This window comes from Salvia miltiorrhiza, chromosome 1, assembly GCF_028751815.1.
Source record: "Salvia miltiorrhiza cultivar Shanhuang (shh) chromosome 1, IMPLAD_Smil_shh, whole genome shotgun sequence".
Taxonomy (NCBI): Eukaryota; Viridiplantae; Streptophyta; class Magnoliopsida; order Lamiales; family Lamiaceae; genus Salvia; species Salvia miltiorrhiza.
In genome coordinates this window covers 8,925,379-8,952,414 of record NC_080387.1, presented here as the reverse complement: position 1 = coordinate 8,952,414, position 27,036 = coordinate 8,925,379, and the positions used below count along the sequence as shown (strand labels likewise).

The window sequence follows — 27,036 nt, the reverse complement described above, 5'->3', positions numbered from 1 at the left end:
CGGGCAAGTGACATCTTTTGCCATAAAGTAGGCGGAACGGGGACATTCCAATGGGTGTCTTGAAAGCAGTCCTGTATGCCCATAACGCATCTCCCAAATGATCACTCCAGTCCTTACGGTTGGGGTGCACCACCTTTTCCAGGATGCTCTTTATCTCTCTATTGGAAATCTCGGCCTGGCCATTTGCTTGGGGGTGATATGCAGTGGTGACCTTGTGTGTCACCCCCATCTTCTTGGTTAGCGTTCTGATAATGGCATTACAGAAATGGGACCCTTGGTCACTGATTAAAATTTTGGGTATACCATAACTCCCGAACACTTGCTCCTTCAGGAAACCTGCCACGGTATGGGCATCATTACTTGTGGTTGCTTTGGCTTCAACCCACTTTGATACGTAATCTACTGCCACCAGAATGTATTCATAGTTCCTTGACTTTGGGAAGGGTCCCATAAAGTCAATCCCCCATACGTCGAACACTTCGACCGGCATGATTGGAACTTGTGGCATTTCATCCCTTGCGGTAATTCCTCCAGTCATCTGGCACTTCGGGCAGCTCCGTACCCATTTCCTTGCATCCGCAAATATGGTGGGCCAGTAGAATCCACTCTCCAAAATTCTGTGGGCCGTGCGCTTTCCTCCAAAATGTCCGCTATTTGCTGTTCCATGACACATGTCCAAAATTTGGGCATGCTCATCCTCAGGTATGCATCTCCGTATGACTTGATCTGCTCCAGTCTTCCATAGATATGGATCATCCCAGTGGTAGTATCGTGCTTGCGCGAGTAACTTCCGTTGTTCGAATCTTGTCAATCCTGGGGGTAACTCCTTAGTAATCAGATAGTTAGCTATATCTGCATACCAGGGCTCCTGCTTGGTTAGAGCATATAGTTCTTCTTCTTCCTCCAGGATGCTCATGGAATAAAGTTTCTCGTCCGGAAACGTATCGGTAATGGGCATACCGTCATCCTCTTCCAGTTGCAACCTGCTCAGATGATCTGCTACGAGGTTTGCAGCCCCTTTCTTGTCCCTTATCTCTATGTTGAACTCTTGCAATAGCAAGATCCACCTGATGAGTCGAGGTTTGGATTCCTTTTTGACCATCAAATACTTCAACGCGGCATGATCCGTGTAGACCACCGCCTTTGTTCCTAAAAGGTAGGAACGAAACTTTTCTATGGCAAACACCACCGCCAAAAGTTCTTTCTCAGTAGTGGTATAGCTGGATTGTGCCGGATTCAGTGTTTTGGATGCGTAATAGATCACGCAACTCTCCTTGCCTTTCTTCTGTCCCAGTACTGCTCCAACTACGTGGTTGCTGGCATCACACATGATCTCGAACGGTAGATCCCATACTGGAGGTTGAATAATGGGGGCCGACACCAGCTTGCTTCTCAGAATCGTGAAGGCCTCCTTACAATCATCATCAAACTCAAACGGCACGTCTTGTTGGAGAAGTCTGGTCATGGGCTGGGCAATCTTGGCGAAGTCCTTGATAAATCGCCGGTAGAAACCTGCATGGCCGAGGAATGCCCGTATGTGCTTTACGGTTGTCGGGTAGGGTAATTTGGCGATGGAATCAACTTTCGCCTTGTCCACTTCAATTCCCCTTTCTGAAATCACGTGCCCGAGCACTATTCATTCTCTTACCATAAAATGGCATTTTTCATAATTGAGGACCAAGCTCTTCTCCACACATCTTTTTAAGACGAGTTCTAGGTGTTTTAAACATGTGTCGAAAGAGCTACCATACACGGTGAAATCGTCCATGAAGACTTCAATGCAATTCTCCAATAGGTCGGAGAAGATGCTCATCATACACCTTTGAAAAGTTCCCGGTGCGTTGCAGAGTCCGAACGGCATTCTCTGGTATGCAAATGTCCCAAATACGCAGGTGAAAGTGGTTTTCTCCTGGTCTTCATGTGCCACAAAAATTTGCATGTATCCGGAGTATCCGTCTAGAAAACAGTAATAGGCATTACCGGCCAACCTTTCCAACATCTGGTCGATAAAGGGCAGTGGGAAGTGGTCCTTCCTGGTTGCATCATTCAACTTCCTGTAATCAATGCAAACTCTCCATCCATTTTGCAAACGGGTGGGCACAAGCTCGCCTTGATCATTTTCTACAACCTGTATCCCTGACTTCTTCGGCACGACATGGACTGGACTCACCCATTGGCTATCGGATATGGGGTAGATGATTCCCAACTCCAACAGTTTGAGAATTTCTTTCAGCACTACCTCTTTCATGACCGGGTTCATCTTCCTTTGAGAGTCTCGAACGGGTTTGGCTCCCTCCTCAAGGTAAATGTGATGCATGCACTCCGTAGGACTGATGCCTTTAATATCAGCTAAGGTCCAACCGATGGCTTCCCTGTTTTCTCGTAATACTCTGACCAATCGCTCTTGCTGCACGACAGTTAGATCAGAACTGATGATGACTGGTAGCGTCTCTTCTGGTCCTAGATAAGCATATTGTAAATGCTTAGGTAATTGTTTGAGCTCCAAAACGGGTGCTTTCTGGATTGAAGGTAGCAGCTTCTCGTTCTGCCCATACTGAGCCAACAACTCCGGTTTGCTTGTCTCTGCTCCTCCAGCTAGATAGACTTCCTGGATTAATTCCTTGATCTTCTGGTCTACCTCCACCTCGGCTTCTAAGGTGCTTTCTCTGAGGGAGTAGAGCTCCATGATAGCTTCCTTCATTTCATCGTCCTCCATATGCTCAGCATCCCGATCCGTTAGACCATACTGAATCACCTTCTCTGTGGTATCCCTGGAACCGAAAGTAATTCCCTGTTCTTGCACCAAGGGTTCAAATACATCGACCATGTCCACCGTCTCCATTGCTTGTTTCCTCTTCATGGTCTCATAGATATTGAATTCCACTTGAACTCCGTCGAACTCACATGTCAATATTCCGGTTTTCATATCGATCTTGGTTCCGGCAGTCATCATGAACGGTCTTCCCAATAGTATGGCATTCTCTTCAGTTTCAGGTCCGGTATCTAGAACATAGAAGTCTGCTGGGAAAATCAAATCTCCAACCTTGATCAGTACGTCCTCCACTACTCCTTCAGGGTAAGCGTTGGACCTGTCAGCCAACTGTATGACCACACGGGTGTTCCTCATCTCGCCAACATTCAATCTCTTGTACACAGCCAATGGCATCACATTAATGGAGGTCCCTAGATCCATCATTGCCTTATCCATGTTGGTTCCTCCTATGTTGCATGGAATGGTAAACATCCCTGGATCCTTTCGCTTAGTGGGGAGCTTCCGTTGGATCACCGCCGAAACACTTTCTCCCATCACGTAGCGGACCTCTTCCTCCATTTTGACTTTTCTTGAACAAAGGTCTTTCAAGAATTTGGCATATTTAGGAATTTGCCTGATGGCATCGAGTAGAGGTATGCTCAACTCAACCTTTTGAAACATCTTCATCATTTCACTTGCTTCTTTCTCTCTAGCTTTCTGTTTCAGGCGTCCTGGGTAAGGTGCTTCGGTTGGGTTGCTACCTCCAACTTGTTCATCAGTTGGACCCTTCCCGTTCTTATTCCAGCCTCCTCGAAGCAATTCAGCCTCTGCTAACAATTCTTCCTCCTTTTCTTCCCCCTCAGGAAACTCGGTTAACACCACTTGGGCATGCTCTCTGGGGTTGATTCCCATGGCTGGGAGTTTACCAGCGTTCTCCTCTAGTTTGGCCACTGCCTTAGTCAAATAACTAATTTGCTGGTTAGTTTGGTTCATGCCGGCTCAAATTTCATTGCGAAACTTCTCGCTCTCCTTAGCCATGCTTTCAATTGCTTCTTCCCAAGGTGCTCTCCGATGTGGGGGTTGGTAAGGAGGTTGTTGTTGATTCTGGTTGTGGTGTTGAGGTGGTCCTAACTGGTACTGTTGTTGATGCTGGTTCTGATTATACTGAGGACGTTGCATTGGTGCGCCCATATTGTTCTGCTGCTGGGGCTGACCATCTTGCTTCCACCGAAAGTTGGGGTGATCCCTCCATCCAGGATTGTAAGTATTTGCATAAGGATCGTACTTTCGTGGATTCCCATCATGTCCTCCGATGGCATTGACATCAACAATATCTTCACCAAAATTTGGACAATTTTCAGATTGGTGTCCAGTGGCATCGCAAAGGCCACACTGGCGAATCTTCTTCGGTATAGTCAAGCCCGACAGAAGTTCCTTGAGTTCATTCATGCTCTTCTCCATCGTTTTCTCCAAATTAGACATCTCCCCTTTTTCTTCAGCTTTCCTTGGCTTCTCCAGATTCCTTTCATGCCCTTCATCACGTGATTCTTCTGCCATGGTACCCAACAGTTGGAAGACTTCCGACGGGGTTTTGCTCATCAATGACCCATTACAGGCTGCTAATACCAGACTGCGATCGTTCCTCCGCATGCCCTTTACGAAGCTCTCCACCTGATCTTTTGGAGAGATTTGGTGATGGGGGCAATTGCTTAACATTCTCTTGAATCTCGTCCAGTATTCGTAGAAGGATTCTAGCCCATCCTGCCTGATGCTGCGGATATCCCATCGCATCCGCTCCACTCGTGCTGCTGGGAAGAATTCTTCCAAGAAAGCCTGTTGCAGTTGTGCCCATGTAGTGACACTCCCCTCGGGTAGGTCATACAGCCATCTTCTTGCATTATCCACCAAGGTAAAAGGGAAAAGTATTAACTTGACATACTCTTGCTGCTCGTCATTTGATTGGTGCATGATTGTCATCTCAAAATCTTGGAGATGAGTATGAGGGTCATCTCCTTGATATCCATTGAACTTCGGTAAGATCTGAAGCAATGATGGCTTCATGTCATACCGACGAGGTGCGAACGGATTTGCGGGTAAGGTGATTCCGTTCGGCCTCAAGTTGAGGTTAGTTGGGTATGCCAACTGTCTGAGGGTCTGCTCCGGTACGACATCTGCTTGTTCAGCTTCTGCCATAGCTTCGCGTCTCGCTATTCGTGCTTCTGCGCGTAGTCGTCTCTCTGTTCGATCAATATCGGGGTCAAACACCAATGCTCTTACAGCTCTACGAGTTCCACGCATACACCAGTAGCGGAAGATGGAATGAGGAGAGAACAAAATTGCTGCGCGTCACTCCCCGGCAACGGCGCCAATTTTGACACACACCCGTCGTGCGGTGTGGACAAAATACCTATGTAAACCCAGTACGGACAATACACGCTCCTACTTCTCACGATAAGAACTTAGTCTTAGCGGTAAGCGCAGGGTCGAATCCCACAGGGAGTGATGAACTACTTTGTTCTCCTACGACAAACTGAGGTGTCACAATTCTCAATCTGTATACTCTGCACAAGAAATGAAAAAGATCAATAATAACAAGGGGTGAGGTTATTCGGTTAGGTCATAACTGTTGTTAACATTTGTTTCGGTCATAGGCACACTGATGATCCGTCTATGATCCATACAATTCCAAGGCGTGGCTCAAAGACATTGGGGCGTTTCAAGGAATTGTACTTCACATATAGGATGGTTGATCTCATTGTGGTCACTTGGTCCGAAGGTCACACAATCCCCGGTCACAAGGCAGTGCTTCACTTCTCCTTAGATAGTAGTCATACCCGTTACTCACCAAGTATGGCCCTCACCAACCTTCTCTCCCGAAGTCCCCAACTCCGCGCTTTTAGTGACACATGCCTCCTGGACTCAACTATTTCCGGCTTTGTCAGCCGACCAGTCATAGACATGCTACGGCGCCGAGATTGCTTTCCTCGTTTGATAACCATGGCTTTATGCCTCGTCACAGTTGATGGATGGTCTCTAGAGAAGCCCAAGACTGAGGGAGGGCAGTGTATCCCATCAACCCTTTCCCCACCTTCTGGATCTACAACGCCTTTTGTTGACGCTGCTCAGCTACTCGGTCTTGGGCATACCAATTGTTGTACTTTGGTATGTCCTGGCCTTTGCTTGACATGGACAGCGTTTTACCGAACGGAGATCACCCGTTAGGCCCCTACTGCCCATGATGTCGAACAGATCCTTCCGGAACCACGAGATTCAACCGAAAGAACAAGTGCCTCACGAATGTTTACATATTAACAACAATTACTTCCACCCCCTAAAACCTCACCAAGGGAATTACTCACACATAACACAATTCATAAATGCAAAAAGAATTAAACACGTGATAGAACGAAATGAAATGCTGAAATAGATAAAATAGTACCTAGGCTTCAAGCCTTCGAACTTGTCCAAAAGTAATAACACAACGGAAAAGGGAAAATGCGGAATTGTAAAATGTTTTGGATGCCACACACGGCGATCTTAAAATGATAACTAAAGTAACAAAAGTTTCTTGGGTTCCAAGAGCTTGTGCACGCTGCACACTGTTTTCCTTTTATACTGCCGGATGGTAGAGGCCTAACCCTAGCTGCGCCGGTTCCAAATCTTCGCCAGGATCTTCTTTCCTTAATTAGCTCAATCTTTGATTGATCCGATTGAGGATGGCGTCCAGCTGCAAGCTTGGTCAACCCTTCCCATTCTTTCGATCCTTCAAGTTTCTTCTTCAACCTTCCGCTTGTTCCATGGGATCTTCGAGATTGACCTTCCTTTTATGGCTCTGGCTGTCTGCTTCTTCTGGTAACGATCAGACTGACTGCTCTTATCGGTGTGGCTCATACCAGGTGGTTGCTCCAGGTTCCCATGCCCCAAGTTGAATTGGAGAGGTACTTGTTGGCCGAAGCTCCATGCTGGTAAGCATGACCAAACAATCTGGGCTCGATAGTGCCCATTCTGACCGCATTTCTTCCGTTTCCGCTCTACTGACCTTCCTTCCTTTACAACTTCGTTTTTCCCCCGGACAGACCTGAACTGACACAAATAAAGGAAAAAAGAGGGCCAAATGGCCCAAAAGTCGAAGACGCATCAAAGAGTCAGTCGACAAAAGCTCAACACTTCATCGCATCGTCACGCTCAACAAGAAAGAAAGAGGTAATAATTTACGAACGTTGAAAGTTCACATTTCATGCGAATGTACTGATGCTTACATTCAAGATATATGCTTTATTAATTGATTTGATATCTCAATGAACTTAGATGCGTTAAGAATGCATGATCACTGTTATGAGAAGAACAGTAGAAACTAGAAACTCAGTTATCTTTCACTATAGCCATAGTGAAGAGCCAAGAAAGAGGAAGAAAATCAAATGTCACTTGAAGAGACACGAGAATCCAATGAGAAGGTATGCAATAAGATGAAAAGAAGAGTGTCACACACGAGTAAGTGACACGGGCATAGTTCATTATTCGGGCTGTTCACACGTGACAGAATACCGAACCAACTATTGCCTTACCCGACCAGAACTTAGTTGAGACATTGCTCATAGCGATGAGAGTGACTTATGCAATTAGCTAGCGGTGGTGTGATGAGCTAATACTCATTTCAAATCCCTCAATTATCACCAGTTATGACATGAAGAGAATCTTCATGATTTATGTTCGAATTTCAGAGCTAGGCTCACAAGGGGTTATAACGCTTTGTGTATGATGTCATAATATTGCGATTAGAACTATTTGGCTTACAGTTTTAAATATTCGAAACCTTTCTGATTAAAGTTACCTATTACGTTACACGTGAGCTTGTTTTAGAACCCATGTTGATTACGATCACCTACTACGAATCGAAGGACGAGATGCGAGGGGAATGAGTTCCCGAAGATGGTTAAGAGTTCAATAAGAGTTAGAAGCATCGACAACGGATCGATATTGAAGTCAAGGAATTGGGATTCTAATGAGACACTGCGAGTATACTCAAGTTAAGTATACATACCTTAGACTATCAGAGACATCGCCCTTGTTAGAACGTATTGGATTAGACATTTAGTTTAGTAAGAAGAATGAAAGTATTGACTAAGATCATTACATGCCTTAGCATTTCGTATGGTGACACATACCCTGTAAAGATGCTCAGAGAAACAAAATCCACTTCCTGATGGAAGGTATGATGATTAAGAAGGTCTTTAGCAAAGGCATGGGAGAGCGCTTCAAATTATATGGTTGCATTTCAAGCGCTATGAGAAGGAACACAAAGTACTAGAAGTACTACATTAAGATCATGTAGAGGAAGAATTGTTGAGTAAGGTTGAGCCTACCTTATTTCGCCTATAGAAGATGTTTAGGGATTGCATTAAATTAGGAGGCAGACTCCAAGTTTGAAAAGCTCTAGAATATTCTCAAGGACATGTTCAAGATGTTAAGGAGAAGTGGTGATTTTAGACCAAATATATCTTTTGCAGCCAATGAACAAGAGTTACCAAGTTCGGGAAAGTATTTCCGAGTGACTGAGAAGTAGTTGTGTCGGACCTGGCCAGTCCACATAGCCAAAATCTCAGTAGTCGTCATATATGGGTCTTTAAACCCATATATTTTAAACCTTCATCTGAAAAGCCAAACGGGTTCAGACTATTAGGTCATTTTGTTTCGACCTTTCAGTCAATTCATTTCTACCCTATGGTTATTTATATTCAATTGTTTGGCAAATTATTGGAACACTTTGCCTAATTGCCAATTGTGATTTGAATCATTGCGATCCACTAGCTGTTGGTAGATTTTCTGTAACCCAAGGACAAACAGGTACTCATCAGATTAAATCAGTCAGACACAAATGCCTCGACCCAAGGGTCAAGCACGTGATGCTTTTAGACCATCCCGTTTGTTTTTAGTAGGATGTTATTCGTGTTTTTCGGAAACGATGATTGTTCCGATGCGTTTGTATGCCCCTATGTTGGCTTAGTTGTTTTGACTAGTACTAAAACGCTGGTCCACCGGACGTAACGTGACTAAGTTCTTTTGTGATGATTTTTGCTAGACCGTCAGTCCATCACGTGTAGTACCTGGATAGATCAGTAGATCCAGATTCGAATATTGATGTAAAAGTCCTCATCAAGGCAAATTTCCATAACTATTTAGTAACCTCATCGATCTTTTACGGCAACAAAAATACCGCAACTAACACAGTGTAATTGTAGCACAGAAATAGCAAGCAGAGTATCGTATCCACATAGACTGTAAAACGAAATTACTTTATCTATCTCCTAAACAGACCCTCACAGTATGCAGGTAAACGAAAGCAGGAAGGTTTAATTAACTTAAACTAAAACGCAATTAACAATAATTAAAAGCACGTAGGAAAATTCGAATATTAAAAGACAACTGATCCTAGGGTAGTAAATTCATTAACTAAATCCACATAATAAATCTATTAATCCTATGTACCAGTTTAATCCAGTTATGATGAGAGATCACTTAATTAATCAATCACTCTCGCTAGAGCAGCAACGATCGTAGATTAGTAAATTATCTATCTCCGTTAGGTCTCAAAAAAATCTACTAACTCCCAATAGCTCCTAAGAATAGCTCCCTATGATCCACCTATCTCCGCTAGGTCTCAAGGTTAAAATCATATCATACATTCCTGAATCCGCTAAACAGTTATCTCCGCTAGGTCTCAAACCGAATAGCTACACATGCAAACTATTGATCAGATAATTCACAAGAAATTAAGCACCAGGAATTATGAATCATAAACTGGAAGGCACAAAGGTATTAACAAATAAATCACATAAATTCAATCAACTATTTACAAACCCTAGAATCAGCTAAGTGAAACTAGCCAGACATACTGAAATAAAACATAAACATAATTAAAAAGAAAGCAATTGGAAAAACTGAATTATATAAAAACTGAATAAGAACGAATGTAGCAGCTTGAATCTTCAATCTTGTGGAAATCCAATCCAAGCAGTAAAAACTGGAAAGCAATAAATTCTAAAGCTATGAAATTAAAAAATAAAAGTTTGGAACTGAAAAAGGAACCCAAAATAGGTCAAAAGAAGACCTATTTATAGTACCAGGGTAAAATACAGAGTTTGAGCTCGAAAAGGACTTGAAAAACGCCTAAAAACGCAAAAATACGGAGGTGCGGCGGTCTGGCGGCGATCGGACGGCGCTCACCGCGCGGTCGCCGCGGGGTCGCCGCCGTTTCGCTGCTGCGCGCGACTTTCTTGTTTTGGTCATAACTTTCTCGTCCGAACTCCGATTTATGATCCGTTTGCGCTCACGAATTCGTATCGAGACGATCTACAACTTCTATTTCAGATAAGTTTTCTAAATTCGAACTCAATAAATCTGAAATTTCCTTCAAAGTTCGAGTAAGAATCATGTTTCAAAAGATAAAGCAAATTAAGCATAAAACAATCATCCAACACTCAGTTTCCTATAAAATTGACATCATATGAACACTAAAACCATGGAAACATGAGTGTTATCAACTCCCCCAAACTTAAGCCATTGTTCGTCCTCGAATAATGGGAATAATACAAACAATAACACGAATGGGTAAGAAATCTAGTTCATCGATGCCTCCGAATAATAAAGAATAATAGAATTCTCAAATCCTCAATAATTAAGCACAAAATTCACCAATAAACACAACTTATAGCAAAATCAACCTTGACATTCCAAACAATTGAATCTCACAAGGTATGTGTATCACTCAACTCTCAATTTGATGGAATAGGACGTGTATACTCTCATCGAAATTCAATACAATGCAGATCTCTTACCATAGGCTTGCCAATCGTCTACAATCTCCATCGCTAATAGTGTGCCAGGACTAAGATCAAAAAGGTCTTTTTATTCGGGTTATAATGTAGGGACATTGGTTAAGGTAGGGAAATATAGGCTAAGTGACTCAAATAGATCAAGAACACCAACCTTATAGCTTCACTAATCAAGCATGGAATAAATTTCATCTTCCACCCAACTATATCACCATAATCAACACAACTCAAGGGATTTAATCATCACAAAACAGAACTAAACACTCTTTTATGCTCTCCATTTATTTCCAACACACAAAGTCGATTTTCAAACAAATATCTCAATATACACTTGACTTTATACTTTTTTTTTCTTTCTTTTTCTTTTCTCTCTCTTTTTTTTCTTTTTTTTTCTTTTTTTTTCACAACTTTTCTAGAGCTTATAAGAGTAAATAGTAGCTCAATATCATCCCTTCTTTTTCACAACCCACTATGAATATTCACAACACGAAGATCCCCATATACTTTATCACCCCCTATCATCCGGCTAAAGAATAAAAGCTAAATAGGCTCAAAGTGGATAACAAAGGATAATTTTTTTTTCAAGGATAGTGTTTGGGAAAAATTGTGGCTAACAAAAGATGGCCTAAAATCATCTCCTAATCCTGGGCACAACAGCAACCTCGACACAGAAACCATGGCAAGTTCTAGAAGATCACTACATATGCATGACAAAACTCACAACAAAGAATAAACTGTGTATGATAAACAGTTATAGCTCAAATCCTCACAGGTTTATTCAACGTCCAAAAGTCAAGGTCAAAATCACTCTAGAATTATGCAAATTAGTTCCAATTATGCTTAAATCATCAAAGAAAATCAAATTCAATTTTTTTTCACAGAAATCATCATTGGCATCTCACCAGAAATCTAATGGAGCAATAATCATCTCAAAAACAATCACACACCACCAACCAAGCAGGATAAAACAATAAAGCTAACAAAAAGATAAAAGTGATACACATATCTACTCTCACCCCCCTCCCCCAAACTTATTACAGAACATAAGTTCGAAAATAAGTTTGGAGGGATGATGATATGTGTGTCACTACTCACTATAAAAACATGCTCCATGGTGGTGGTATGAACCAAGCGCGAGTTCCCGCATCTTCCAAGCACAACGCTGCACTTAAAAACCCAAAACAAAGAAAACAAAGAAAACAAAGAAACAAAAAGAAACTAAATGAAAGGAAAACAAAACAAAGAAAACGGTTGGGTTACCTCCCAACAAGTGCTTAATTTAACGTCTAGAGCTCGACGATACCTCAAAAACTCATGGAGGTCGGAAACAGCACTCTAACCATTGGAAAGCTTTTCTACTCTTGGGTGCCTTCTCCACCAAAACACTTCTCTTGGCTCGAACATCCTCCACAAGCATTGCCCCCTTCTCATTCTTGTTCCGAAAAATCCGGAATTTCACTTTCTTCTTCTTGGGGGTATGGGTTTTCAAAAACCCCCCATCATGCTCCAAAAACAAACACATCTCAAAAATCAGAACTTCTTTTGGTTTTGGAGTTTTTTTCTTAGCTTCATACTTGGGCAGCTCATTCTTCTCAACCTCTTCATCCTCCGAATTTGCTAGAAAACTGTCAGCCAAATTTATCACTTCATTCTGGGGAACTTCCTTTGGTGGAGGTTTCTTGAAAATCACAGTTTCCCCATAGGCTCCCAATGTCATCGTCCCCCTTTGCATATCTAGCTTTGCTCCACATGTGGCAAGGAAAGGTCTTCCTAACAGCAAAGGCATCTTTGGATCCTCCGGAATATTCAACACTACAAAGTCGACTGGGAAGAAAAAATCACTCACTTTCACAAGCACATCTTCCGCTACTCCTAGAGGTTTAGAGCAAGACTTATTAATAAGCTGAATTGTCTTGTTAGTTGGCTTCAAATCCCCCAGTTGCAACTTCCTATACACTTTGAGAGGCATGACATTTATGCTTGCTCCGATGTCACACATCACTTTCTCAAACAATGACTTTCCAATCTTCACAGGAATATTGAAGCTGCCCGGATCTTCTCTCTTTGGAGCCAACTGATACTCCTTCACTGCGAGCACCTCCTCAAATTCATTGAATGCTCTCTTCTTTTCCATCACAGCCTTCACAATTTGCACCTCATTTGGCTTGTTTCTCAAGATCTCCACGGAAGGAATATTCACAGCCAACTTCTTAAAAGTCTCCAAAAACTTCTCATCCATCTTCGGCTTTGCCAGGCTATTCGGGAAGGGTGCTACAGGCTTGTACTCTGGCCTGGGAAACGTAGGAGTAGGAATAGGCCCTTTAACAGCAGAAGAGCTCGAATCCTTCTTAGGGGGAGGCGTCTGTTTCGCTGCAAGCTCCTCCAAATCATCATCGTCTTCCTCCACTACTTTGCCTTTTCCCTTGTCATTCTGCAGCTCTGGATGATCCCGCTGCTTTGGATGATTCCGCTGCTCTTCATCCTCAACTGATTTATCAACCACCCGGATGGAATGACATTGCTGATTTTGCTGAGGTTGTTGATATTGGCTCTTCGGATTGAACTGGGTGTTGCTAGGAAATTGGCCTGGCTTGTTCTGCGCAGCTGCTTGGTTGGCCATCTGACCGACTTGAGTCTCCAACATCTGCACTTGCTTGGAGAGTGCTGAAAAATTATTTCCAATATGACCCACTTGAGACTCCAAATTGGTCATCCTTGAACTAACAGTTGTCTCCATCCCAGTCATCTTCATTAACATCTGCTGCATCATATCCTCCATTGATACCTTCTTCGGCTCATTTATAACTCCTCCGCTAGACACAGAAAATCCAGGTGGAGGCTGCAAAGTATTGTTTGTATTACCGTAAGAAAGGTTAGGATGTGGTCGTGCTCCTGGCTGAAACTGCTGCTGACCCTGCTGAAATTGTTGACCTCTGCCATACATTCCTGGCTGTCCTCGCTGGAAATTCTCATAATTTCTGTCATTCACATAATTGACATCTTCCATGCCTGACGGGTCTATCACAGCTTGCTCATGACGTCCAACATTCAACTCACCAATTTTTGTAGTCAGCTCTGCCAGCTGTGTAGCCATCGCTGCCTGTTGAGTAACCATTGCTGCCATAGGATCAGAACTGGACGCAGCTGCAACCTTCTTCAATTGTATTCGCTCAGATGGCCATTGGTAGCTCGTAGAAGCCATGCTATCAATAATGCTCCATGCTTCAGAACTGCTTTTCTGGAGTAAAGAGCCACCTGCAGCTGTATCCATGTGCATCCTTGTACGCTCCCCGCAGGCATTGCAGAACATGATCACGAGCGTGCCTTCATCAAATCCATGGCTTGGGCACTTTCTGAGCTTCTCCTGATACCGCTCCCAAGTCTCCGCTAGCTTTTCTCCATCGTACTGTTGAAACTGCACGATGTCCATCTTCAACTTCAACGTAAGGCCAGGCGGATGAAACTTGCGTAGGAATGCATGAGCCAAATTCTCCCACACGATATTCTCTCCCAGCTGCAGCGTATGATACCACGACTTCGCCTTATCCCGCAGTGAGAAGGGAAAAAGACGAAGACGGATAATGTCATCAGGGACACCATTCATCTTCACCGTGCTACACAGCTCCAGGAAATGCGCCAGGTGCGCATTAGGGTCTTCGATCGCCTCATCGATCTTTTACGGCAACAAAAATACCGCAACTATTTACAAACCCTAGAATCAGCTAAGTGAAACTAGCCAGACATACTGAAATAAAACATAAACATAATTAAAAAGAAAGCAATTGGAAAAACTGAATAAGAACGAATGTAGCAGCTTGAATCTTCAATCTTGTGGAAATCCAATCCAAGCAGTAAAAACTGGAAAGCAATAAATTCTAAAGCTATGAAATTAAAAAATAAAAGTTTGGAACTGAAAAAGGAACCCAAAATAGGTCAAAAGAAGACCTATTTATAGTACCAGGGTAAAATACAGAGTTTGAGCTCGAAAAGGACTTGAAAAACGCCTAAAAACGCAAAAATACGGAGGTGCGGCGGTCTGGCGGCGATCGGACGGCGCTCACCGCGCGGGCGCCGCTGGCGCCGAAAACTCGGCGGGCTGCCCGACGGTCGCCGCCCGGTCGCCGGCTTCTTCCCAAAATTTCTTCTTCGGGCGGCGGTCGCCGCCGTTTCGCTGCTGCGCGCGACTTTCTTGTTTTGGTCATAACTTTCTCGTCCGAACTCCGATTTATGATCCGTTTGCGCTCACGAATTCGTATCGAGACGATATACAACTTCTATTTCAGATAAGTTTTCTAAATTCGAACTCAATAAATCTGAAATTTCCTTCAAAGTTCGAGTAAGAATCATGTTTCAAAAGATAAAGCAAATTAAGCATAAAACAATCATCCAACACTCAGTTTCCTATAAAATTGACATCATATGAACACTAAAACCATGGAAACATGAGTGTTATCACCTTCAAAGCATGTCTTCCGCGTGGTCGAGGGTATAATGGTAAATTTGCTCCCAGGCGGGGGATTCCGCTATTCTTTTGGTGATTTCTCTGGCGAAGGCCATTTCTCTGGCAAAGGCCATTCCTCTGGCGAGAATGACTTCTCTGGCGAAGGCCATTTCTCTGATGAAGACCGTTTCTTTGACGACATCCGTTCGTCTGGCGAGGTCCGTTTCCTCGATAAAGGTCATTCCTCTGCTCTGCATATATTACTTCTCATCAGTATGGAAACCCGGCGGAGTGGTGAAGACGGTGCTGGCTTGCAAACCGTTAAATAGCGAAGCGGGAACCTCAGTGGTGTGGGCAGAAGAGCTAAGCCCGGCGTTGTCGAACTCCTTCTCGAGGTTGCGGTGAGGGTCCGAAGATCCCATAGTACCTACACATAAAAATGTGAGAAAATATTCCCAATAAAAAACAAATCGAAACGTTCGCTGTCAGAGGAATTCAGAATATAGAATATCCCGAACACTGGCGCGAAGGCCATTAAGAGATCCCATGAGAAATACCCCGGTGCACTAGGAAATAAACCCAGGACACGGATTAAAACGTAAATAGAGATAACGATGGAGATTTTCCCATGGATTCATAGCCAAACTCGTAAGAGAGAACGTATCATCCGATGAAACGACCATGAAAACCCCAAAGAATACCGAAAACAGAACACCAATCAATAGATCGTTAGCGAAATGCGTTAGATTCGTAAGAAAAATAGAAATTATGCGAGAAAACATAATAACCGCACACAATTAATGCGACCACACGTAGGATAATCACAAACCAATACCCAATCCTCAGCTTCAGCCGCCTTCCCAACATACACATGCAAGGAAAAGTGTAAAAACCACAGATCTCAAGGATTTATAAATAGATCAACACGAAAAACTTGATTATCGGTCCAGATTCGCTTGGGTATTCGAAACATCGGCTTAATTGGGGCCTGCGCACGTAAATCCGATCGTAATTGCATATCTGCATGCGCAGGTGGTCGAAACTCACGCCTTAACCCATATTTCCCACAAACGGCGCCAGCTGGTAAAGCATGAATGAACGGATATTCATTTTACCAGTGAATTATTGTTGAATTGTGAATTATACCTAGTGGTTGATCGGAAAAGTGAGAGAGAATTGCTAAGTTGCTGAGAGCACGAGAATCAAATGCAATAGTATTAAAAAGTAGAGATAGCGTAAATTACAGAGTGCGTGTGCATGGGTATTTATAGATTACATGCTAGGGGTAAAAGAGTAATTTTGCCTTCAAAGCATGCCTTCCGCGTGGTCGAGGGTATAATGGTAAATTTGCTCCCAGGCGGGGTATTCCGCTATTCTTTTGGTGATTTCTCTGGCGAAGGCCATTTCTTTGGCAAAGGCCATTCCTCTGGCGAGAATGACTTCTCTGGCGAAGGTCATTTCTCTGATGAAGACCGTTTCTCTGACGACATCCGTTCCTCTGGCAAGGTCCGTTTCCTCGATAAAGGTCATTCATCTGCTCTGCATATATTACTCCTCATCATTTATATATTAAGTTATTAATAATTAAAAGGGTTAATTACACCAAACATCATGAACTATACCCCAATTTTTAACTTTTTCATGAACTTTTTTTTTAATCAAAAATTCCGTGAACTTAATGTGTTGAACAATTTTTCCATACTTTTTTCTCCGGTGAAGCTCCGGGCTGACTTGTCGCCTACGTGGTAATATTGAGCAGACGTGACGTCTATTTGGACTAAAAATTGACACTTGAAAAAAAAAACCATTCTCTTTCTCTTCCCCTCCCCCCCTTCCATGTCCGCGAACACCACCGCCACACCAGATCCGTCGCCCCTTCTCTCTCCACCGCCCACCGCCTTCCCTCCTCCATGTCTGGTGAACTCCTCCTCCTTGTCAGAAGCAGTTACACATGTATTCTCTTCGTTTGCACGGTGGTGGTCAGGTTATTGTCCAATCGAAGCGCAGATGAGGCGTAAGAAGGTGGGGGATCTGGAGCTCTGCGGCGACAGCCCTATGGCTGTGCAGTCGCCAGACTTCGAGGAGAGGGGGTAGGGTTTACAGCAGGGCAGAGCAGAGTAGAGTAGAGCGGAACAGAGTAGATCAGAGCATAGAGTAGAGCAGAGTATAGAAGAGTAGAGCAGAGTAGAGCATAGTACAGCATAGTAGAGCAGAGCAGAGCAGAGCAGAATAGAGCATAGTAGAGCAGAGCAGAGCAGAGCAGAGCAGCATTGGCTCTTTGCCGATGGTCGTCCGACCGAGAGAGCGAGAAATGAGAGAAGAGTGAGGGCGAAAGCAGATCCGGCGCCCCAACCTTAATTTTGTCTCCCCCTTTTCCCCCACTCCCAAACCCTAATTTCACCTCCTTGCACCCGCCGCCGCACCAGATCCGGCGCCCCTGCCGCCGCCCACCCCCTCAGATCCACCCCTCTATCCAAAATCGAAGAGACATCAATTGTTGCGATAAAGTTAGCATCTAGCGCCGCACGAGAACGAGCAATAGCAAACCAGCATCGCACGAGGTCACTGCTGCAAACCAGCACGCCGCTGCACTGTATCTCCGGCACTGATCCTCCGCCTTCGCCTCCGCCGATTTCCTCCGCCTTCGCCTCCATCGAAATTAGGGCTCATAAAGGGGGGCTGATGTTAAACGACGTCGTTTACCTCCAATTAAACGACGTCGTTTCAATTCTCCGCCGGCGATGCCATATCATATATCCGGTCACTTAAAACATGCCATGTCAGCTATGAATTTGGGGATTCTTGAAAGTTATGAAAAAATTGTTGAACACATTAAGTTCAGGGGATTTTTTATAAAAAAAAAAGTTCATGAAAAAGTTGAAAATTGGGGTATAGTTCATGGTTATTGGCGTAATGAACTCTAATTAAAATGTTCTTTGGCTGACACACCTAAATTCAAAGAATCCTCTTACTATTATTGAATTTATTCAATTAATTAATTCAACTAAAAAATACTATTATTTGATTTGATATATTAAATTATTCACAATTTTGAGTTATTTGCTTTGTGTTCTTTTTTTTATTGATAACAAATTAATAAAAAATATTATTTTGCCAACTAATTGTCACGTAAGAATAAATACGCCACGTCAAAATTGGCACGCCATATTATATGTTAGTTTGGTATTTGGCCGGAATTTGGATTAGTAGCAAAATAAGATAAAATCAAAAGCTTAGTAATTATCACACTACAGTTCAAAGTTTGTGTGCAAAACCAGAATTGGATAAAGTTCAGTATTTTATGAGCAATTAACCCAAAAGCATTAGTATGTGGTGTCCCATCAAAATTCATTTATTGAATAAGTATATCAAATAGTTACATCTGGTCTCAATTCAATAAGCTATGTTTCTTTATTTAGACGTCTCATTTTAATAGGCTAAATCTTAAAATGGAGAGTCAATAAATAACAAATATCTTCACATGATTCTTTATTTATTCCAAATGTCATTGTACCCCACATAATTATCTGTTTTTTATTTCTCTCTTCTACTTTTTGAATAAATATATCATTAAAAAATATATTTTCTTTTTTTAATTTTATTATAAAATTATTCGTTTCTTAACATTTGTGTCCAAGTCCCATGATTTAGTGGTGGGATAAAAATTCATTTAAGGTGAGGAACAAACAACATTTTGGGCGACACCGCACGGACCACAAAACACACCATGTTTTTCAACGAGGCATCTTCCTCTCTGAACATATATAGATTCCCTCGATGAATATACATTTACCAAAAAAAACAAAGCAATGCCTTGTATTAACCTGACTAGGACCATATTTAACAAGGGTTAATTGTAGTTTATGGTCCGAACTTTGGAGTCATTTGTAAATATGGCCCGAACTTGAAAAAATATAGAAAAATAGCCTAAACTTTGAAATCATTTGCAAAAATTGCCTGAACTTTGAAAAATACAAAAAATAGCCTGAACTTTGAAATCATTTGTAAAAATGGCTTGAACTTTGAAGTCGTTGTAAAAATGACATTTACTTTAAAAAATACAAAAAAAATGACATGAATTTTGAAGTCATTTTAAAAATGGCACGAACTATATTAATACAAAAAGTGACTCAATTTTTATCAAATGTATAAAAATGGCATGAGCTTACACTTTCGGAATCAAATTATGACAACGTGGAAAGTCCGACATTGACGTGAAAATTATATGAAAATTATAAATTCACTTGGAATATTTATAATAAAGTATGATAATTAATTCTCTTATCTAGGGCTGAGCATAGAACCGACCGAACCTAAAAAACCGATCGAACCGATCATTTTTGGTTCGGTTCGGTTTTAGAATTTCTGGTTGTCGGTTCGGTTCGGTTTTTATACTTAAAAACCGATCATGATCGGTTCGGTTGTCGGTTTTTTAGTTTTGGTTCGGTTATGAACCGAACCGAACCGATCATGATATATATATACAATATGTATGTATTTATTTTATATTACAAGTAAACCCTAGTATCAATTTCTCATCCACATTTTGAAACTCCCAAGCTCCCAGCGGCGCCTCCCTCTCCATTCCGATTTCCGCCCTCCCTAGTCTCCTCCCTCCCAACCGCACCGCCTCCATCCGTCTTCCCTCTGACCGGCGACCGCCGCCACCCTGGCGTTTCTCCTTCAGGGCGAGCGACGACCCGATTCTCGGCGACCTCCAGTGCGAGGCTGCGAGCAGACCAAACCAGAGGAGCAACGAGCGCCGCCCGCGTCCTCCTCTACGAGCAGACCCGCCGCCCGCGTCCTCCTCCGCCGGACCGCCGCTACCCGCCGCCCTTCTCTGCTTGTTTTTATTTTTGTTTATGCTATTTTAGTGATTTTGTTTGTGAATTTGGGCAGATTTTTAAATGTACAGATTTTTATTTGGCTGAATTTGGGAGATTTATGCAGATTTTTATGTATGTAAAGGCTGAATTTGGGTAGGTTTTGGGCAGATTTTTAATTAAGTACAGATTTGGCAAATTCTTGAAAAAAAAAAACTGAAAATGTAGGTCGGTTCGGTTACCGACCGAAACCGATCGGTTTCGACCGGTTCGGTTTTGATCGGTTTTTAGGGTCTAAGCGGTTCGGTTCGGTCCCAGCGCTACTAAGATCGGTTCGGTTTCGGTTTTCTTAAAATGGTTCGGTTCGATTCGGTTTTGAACCGATGCTCTGCCCTACTCTTATCATAAGAATTTTAATCTCGTACAAATAATTTTTCTCTCCTAAAATATTATTGACAACACGAATTTTTTAAACTTCGAGTACATAAAATTCATATTACGCACAGACAGAGAATTTTCACATATTTTTCAGGTCATTTTAGATTTTGTATTTATGAAAAATTGAGCCATTTTAGATTTTTTAAAATTCAGGTCATTTTTACAAATCTTCATAATTCAAATTATTTTTTGTATTTTTTTTTTAAGTTCAGACCATTTTTACAAATTTTCAAAATTCAAATTATTTTTGTATTTTTTTTAAATTCGTGTTATTTTTACAAATGACTTTAAAGTTTGGCTATTCTTACAAATGACTTCAAAGTTCATGTCATTTTTTTGTATTTTTTAAAGTTCATATCATTTTTACAAATGACTTTGAAGTTCGGGCCATTTTTATAAATGACTACAAAGTTTATGCCATTTTTTTGTATTTTTAAAGACTGGGTCATTTCCACAAATGAATTCAAAGTTCAGGCTATTTTTTGTATTTTTTAAAGTTCGGGCCATATTTACAAATGGCTCAAAAGTTTGGGCCATAAACTACAATTAACCAATTTAACAATGACAAATCCAATATTGTTGATATTTAATGATATTTAATTCCAATACGAATATATATCTAATGGATCTTGTCCATCAAAATGACAATTTTACCCCTCGGGCAGCGACAAGTAGTGGTCCCTAAGTATTAGAGACCTTTTCCAACATAATAATAATAATAATAATAATAATAATAATAATAATAATAATAATAATAATAAAAAAAAAAAAAAATAAGGTTGATGTAATCAGATACCTATTGTCATGACATTAAAATTTCTACCATATTTTCAACCACCAAAACTTGCCTACACCCGAGTGTACAGTGTACCCGAATCGCACTCAACCCGAATTCGACCCAACTGAACTATCTTACACGAATGTCAAGTTTAATGATATTTCAATATAATATTAGTGTCATTTACATGTGTTTGTGTCATTTTCAAAATAATGTCATTTGTAAAACAAAATAGTGTTAGCATTATTTTTGAAATAGTATCATTTGTAAAACAAAATAATGTTAGTGTCATTCCAAGATCGTGTTAGTGTCATTAAAAAAAAAGATCATGATAGTCCAACTGGGTCAGGATCTGAGTCGAATACAACTCGGATGTACAAGAGACCACCTCATTTTCAATTAGCTATCAAATATAGGCAATATTTACAATCACACCGTTCTCTCCCGGATAAGACTCCACCATGAAAAATCCAAATTTAAATCGAAATACTCAAATTTTTATAGCTAAGCTCCACTTATTTTTTGTGAATCACCTTAGCTCCACAGAGCAAAAATAAGGCAATCATATAGTACTTTATTAATCCAACCACAATAAATTGTAAAAAACGAGAACATCTTCTCATTCATTATAGCTATAGAACACAATTGTCTCGAATAAAAAGAATATGATCGCCAACCTGCAAAAACATCTACTAGCAAATGCGCTGCAGCAGATCTCACTGCTAACGAATAAGGTCATTTGAGCATACAAAACTGATTCCAGTATACCTTGCAATTATCAGCTTAATTTGAGACTCGATAATGAATATGATCCCTGTCCTATTCTCCCACTGTCAATCCAAAGCCAAACTTGTAATCCTTCTTCCGGTGATCTATCTGCAAGATATAATTTGTGAACGCATTAAGAAAAGATTATTATGGGGCATATAAGTCGAGAGAATCAGAGAGTTTGGAGGGAGGGGGGGCTTGTTTATCCTGTTGTACTCACCTCAGCAGAAAGAAGAAAATTGAGACCCATATTGAGTCTCTCTTCGAGGAAAGCAGACACTGCGCCATTGGAGTCAATCTTTCCTCGCAGGCGGCACTGCCAAGAAACCAAAGAGTCGGTTAGATGAGGAAGTCAGGCAAATGGTTATGTCAACATAATTCAATTTGAAAATTCAGGCAAATGTTAAGTTTCAGTAAAGCACATCTGACAAGTTAAGTTTATCAGATTAAGCAAAAATGAGGAAGTTTTCTGTTTAGGAAATAAATGCCCATTTCCAAGAACAAAATGGTGCAAGGAGAATAAACCTAAAGCAGGCTTCATTAATGAAAGCGAGATAATCAGTCTATTGACTCTATTGTTAACACTACTGGAAACAACATGAGAATTACAGCTAGAAAACTTTAGCTTTCTTCCAATACTACTAAACAAAATGTTGAAATTTTAATGAGAATTAGACGGATGCATCTAAAGATTCTCATAGGTAAAAGCAGTGATACAAAAGAAGTCCAGTGATTCAAAATGATGAGCAATGTATTAGAGGGGATGACATTACAATCTAACGGCATTGACACCCACTAACCACCAACTTTAAAGTTTAAACATGAGCAGTTGTAGATTATTTCTATGTAAATCTGATCAAAGTACCATAAATTGCTCTCTTCATACCTAAATAAATGTTGTTTTAGACCACATCAAAAAGAAATTTGTTATTCTTGAAACAAATATTACCTGCCGAAGCATGTAATCATAACCAACGCTGGATGTGACATCCCCGGACATATAGTTATACATGAAGTCAGTTGCCAGAGAAACCTGAAGGCAAAATTATTTAACATTTAAGTATACAAACATGAAAAGGAAATGGATCACTAAATTCCCCAACACAGAATAAACTCAGATCACCTTGTCAGATACTTTCTGGACATAGCTAAGGGCTACCATCCCAGTGCTAGCAACTTGTCCAGTTGCAACCTGAATTGAAACAGGCAATATTGATTTGTATCTTTTTTAACCATTAGTATATGGCCCAACAAAGAGAAAATTGTAGGAAACGCTGATCGAAGGTAGGGATGACTATTGTCAGGGGCGGAAAAGGTAGGGTAAAGCAGTTATATACTAGCTACATTTCACATCACAGATTGAGCAAAACTTTCTCTCATTAATCATTCTCAATGTGCAGGTAAGATTATGTCTTTTCCATGTGTCATCCTCATGACCAACACAGAGTCAGTTAAATATTCTAACTATTCTCAGGGCTTAGCTCCTCGTGAGGTCACAATGAAGTACATGGGACAGATGTACGCATACAAAAAAATGAAAGTTTACTATGAAAAGTGTGTGTGTGTGTGGAAGAGAATAGTATTGCTCTTGACAGAAAGAAGGAAGTTAATGGGATGTAGGAAAGAACAAAATATAACAAAAGTTACCATCTTGTCAGTGTTATAACGTGCCGCATAGCCAATGCCGGACTTCCGATGTTGACCAGCCCAGAATACTTCACCACCTAAAGATAAATTACGAGTCACGCTCTGCAAGCCACCATGAGAAGAATCAGTCAGTATAACAGCAGTTTATCTTCATATCTTCAAGTCATTTATAGAGTCAACTGCAGCTGGAAAACTGTATCCTACAACATTAATATAAAGAATGACTAATTTGGTCTCCATAGTCAAAAAGGCATTTAGTCAATCAATTTCTGTAAATCCAGTGGGTTCTGAGAGAGAAAAACATGTAGACACTGGACAGCATCTGACTTGCTAGAATATATGAATTATGAAGGAATTCTACAGCCATCAATATTTTTGTCAAAACAAAAGGAACTTCAGAGTCATTCTTAATTTATACAGAAACAGAAATTTATCCAGTCTACATCTTTGGACCGATGGGTGGAAGGATAGGTGATCTGGTCGATATTTTGTCCATGGTTGTTAATCATTTCACTTTCTCAGTCACAGGAATGGAACTATTGATAGCTGTTAGCCAATAGGTCTTCTCCAACCTTACACAAGAATTTGTTGCTTTCAATTCATTAATTGACATTTGAAAGCAATGTAACTTTCTAAGGCAGTGTCATAGTCCAGGGTCTAGAGAAAACTTATTAAGAGTTATGCAAAAAGTTTCACATAATAATTAATTGCTAATTCTGATTACCAGCATATAGGTTTTATTATAAGATCCATCCGCTATATTACAATTTAACCATGTTACCATCTATACAGGATTGTAACAAATTAAGTAACTTTTCCAAGCCTTGAACTCCCTAACTCTTCCGTAAATCCAGAAGCAAAGTATAATATATATCAACATGACAACATCAGTAGCATATTCTAACTTTAGAGCTGTGCAGCTCTATTATAATGTTTTAATCCCATACCAAACATTTGCCAGACCAGCTAATGCAATAGGCCAATAATTCACCACATAGATTTGTAGAGCATGATAAAATTGTGATACCATAGTCATCTTCTGGAGTAATGGAAAATATACCTGGCATATTGGTGTTATCAGATTTCAAAAAAATTACTACAGATGCCCAAGCTTTAAGCACATACTTTACTGCTTTAATTGTTTGATTGATTATTGATTAGCTAAGTAAATGCCTTCCAAATCAGAGTCAGACTGTTCACCTGGATGTAACTTGCACCAAGTAAGGCCCCATTTCCTATTTGAAACTGAGTCCTATAATCCGAACCCTGTATATCATATGAAGAGAGCGCTTGTTAGCTTCAATTTGTATACCTAAGTCCAACATTGCATCAATTATATGACAAACCTGTACCACCACCAGCAACCTTAACAAGGAGAATATGGAATAATAACATACAAAACGACTAAATATGCAATCATTACCTTATAATCAAAATTGAACATGCCATGCGACATATGAGGCTCGTTCGTAAGCTACAGAAAAAAGAAAACAGATATTATCTAACTTCATGGCATGAATCAGAAATATCGGACAGCTGCCAACTTTAAAACATTAGGGACAAGTTGACAAATATGCCTACTTGAGCATTTCCCTTCAAAGTAAGATTATCGGTCAAATCGCATTTTAGTCTTGCATTTAGTCTGCCATCTGTCATCACCCTCCCAAAAAGCATCAACTGCAAAAAAAGGTAATGATTATTCGTTAACCCAACAAACCCTTTAATAAGTAAAAAATATAGCAGCCAGTGAGTACCTGTGGGTCTATAAAGTTGGCCCCAAACTCATAATGAGCCGTGGGAATTTTAATTGTATCAGCAGATTGAGCAGGAATCTCAGTAGGTCCCATCATCACACTAAAGGCAGACGAATTAGCACTTAAAACAATATGCACCAGGGCAGATAAAATAAACACACTTGAAATACAATTTTAAGAAAATATACTAAAATTGTACAGCAAAAGAACAATAGTTTCACCTGTGGCTGAGTGAAAATTTTTGATTGAGTCCTTTTGTAAAATCAAAACGCAATCCTTCAAAGAGTTCTGGCTTCAAGGACACTGGCAATAACAGGTTCCATTAGAATTTAATTATATCCCATCATTACAAAATGGATAAAAACTAGCTATAAAGAATCAAATAAATTTATCCCTATCCAGACACTGAACCTTAATGGTACATTCACATGATTTTTTAGATACAAGCTGAATTTATCAGATGGCTCCGGGCATAATAAACCATGACTGAGAAAAGAGGTAACATATGAATTGATACATGTTATCGGTCAGTCAGTGACAATCCAAAGGCTCAGTGCTGCCAGTGGCATCAGTAATGGACCTGAACTACAAGTTATTTTTCATTGCATTCTTAAAGTGGGAACTTCACATAGAATGGCGTGGTACACTCCTCTTTACAACACTACTCCACAATCTAAAGTAACAGTAATAAAATAACTAGACCTACGTTCTTGCATATTCAAGCTATCGCAAATATTCTGGCTGCTCGCATTTGTTGTTAGTCGCTTCTTCAATAACCACTTTAGAGCAACTGAGTTTATCAATTAAACTGGACTACTTAGCTAGGGTTTTAGTACAACCCCAAAACAAGAAGACCAGCTCGTCACACTAACATACGTAAACATTAACTTACCACCATCAACAAAATCAACCCCCATAAACATAGACAACAGAACCACCACTCAAACAAAAAATGCAGCCATATTGCAAAAGCATGTCACATCAAACCCCAACATAAGAAATAGAGAAAAGTGAGAAGCACTAACTGAGTGCCTCCCGATGAATTTCTTCGTAGGGAATGGGGCAAGGCAGATTTAGGTAGTCAACTTTAGGGTGCTCCGCATCTGAACTCGCCGCCGGCGAGGCGGGGGACGGAGGAACAAGCGCTGCCATTTCGAGCTTACTCAGATCCGTTGCCGGCGAAGACGAGTTCGTTTTCCCGATTGCAAAGATTGAAGTAGAAGAAGAGTGCTGCGAATTCTTCTTCTTCTAGCTAACAGAGAAAGCGGCTATTTAAATGTGCAGAAACTGAGCCAAAAAGATTTTTCCCCAATATCGTAAAACCCTTAAACCCACCAAATGCGGTCTTGACCCGACCCGTTTTTAGGATAAACGTGTCTTGGAAATTGGGAAATTTTTGTTGTAAAACACCCAAAGAGATCTAAAGGGAATGCATTGTAGTGCTATCCCATAATGATCGTGTACGTATGTGTCACCTCAACAACTACCTATTTTTTAACTATCTCATATTTTCTTTATAACGTTATCTCATTTTTTTTTTTGAAAGCAACACTACCTTATATTTAACTATTCATGGACCTTACTATTACAATAAAATAGAAACAACATAAAATAAATGGCTGAAAAGAAAATCAATATAAATTCAAAGCGTGGGCCCCACTGCTGGCAGAAACTTCCCAGGCATGTTTGCTTGCTTTTCACTATGGTACTACCCAGATAGTTAGTGAGAACTACCTCCCATAGTGGATGGCCTAAGAGCATCCACAATGGAGAGCCAAGGTGGGCTCTTAAATATGCTCCCCA

General features: G+C 40.8%; 1 protein-coding gene and 1 pseudogene across 1 annotated transcript; both read right to left on the bottom strand.

Moving 5' to 3' along the window:
* Nucleotides 1–752: 752 nt before the first annotated feature.
* LOC131015440 (uncharacterized) overlaps nucleotides 753–27,036 on the bottom strand; it is a 132,926-nt pseudogene continuing 106,642 nt past the window's right edge.
* Nucleotides 21,731–26,651, bottom strand: LOC131006511 (mitochondrial import receptor subunit TOM40-1-like). The gene is made up of 11 exons (XM_057933659.1): nucleotides 26,259–26,651; nucleotides 25,455–25,536; nucleotides 25,234–25,333; nucleotides 25,061–25,156; nucleotides 24,903–24,953; nucleotides 24,680–24,745; nucleotides 23,480–23,581; nucleotides 22,956–23,024; nucleotides 22,782–22,865; nucleotides 22,053–22,148; nucleotides 21,731–21,940 (listed from the first exon to the last, which is right to left on the bottom strand). Exons 1-11 carry the CDS (start codon nucleotides 26,383–26,385, stop codon nucleotides 21,884–21,886), a joined length of 930 nt encoding a protein of 309 aa, XP_057789642.1. The 5' UTR covers nucleotides 26,386–26,651; the 3' UTR covers nucleotides 21,731–21,883.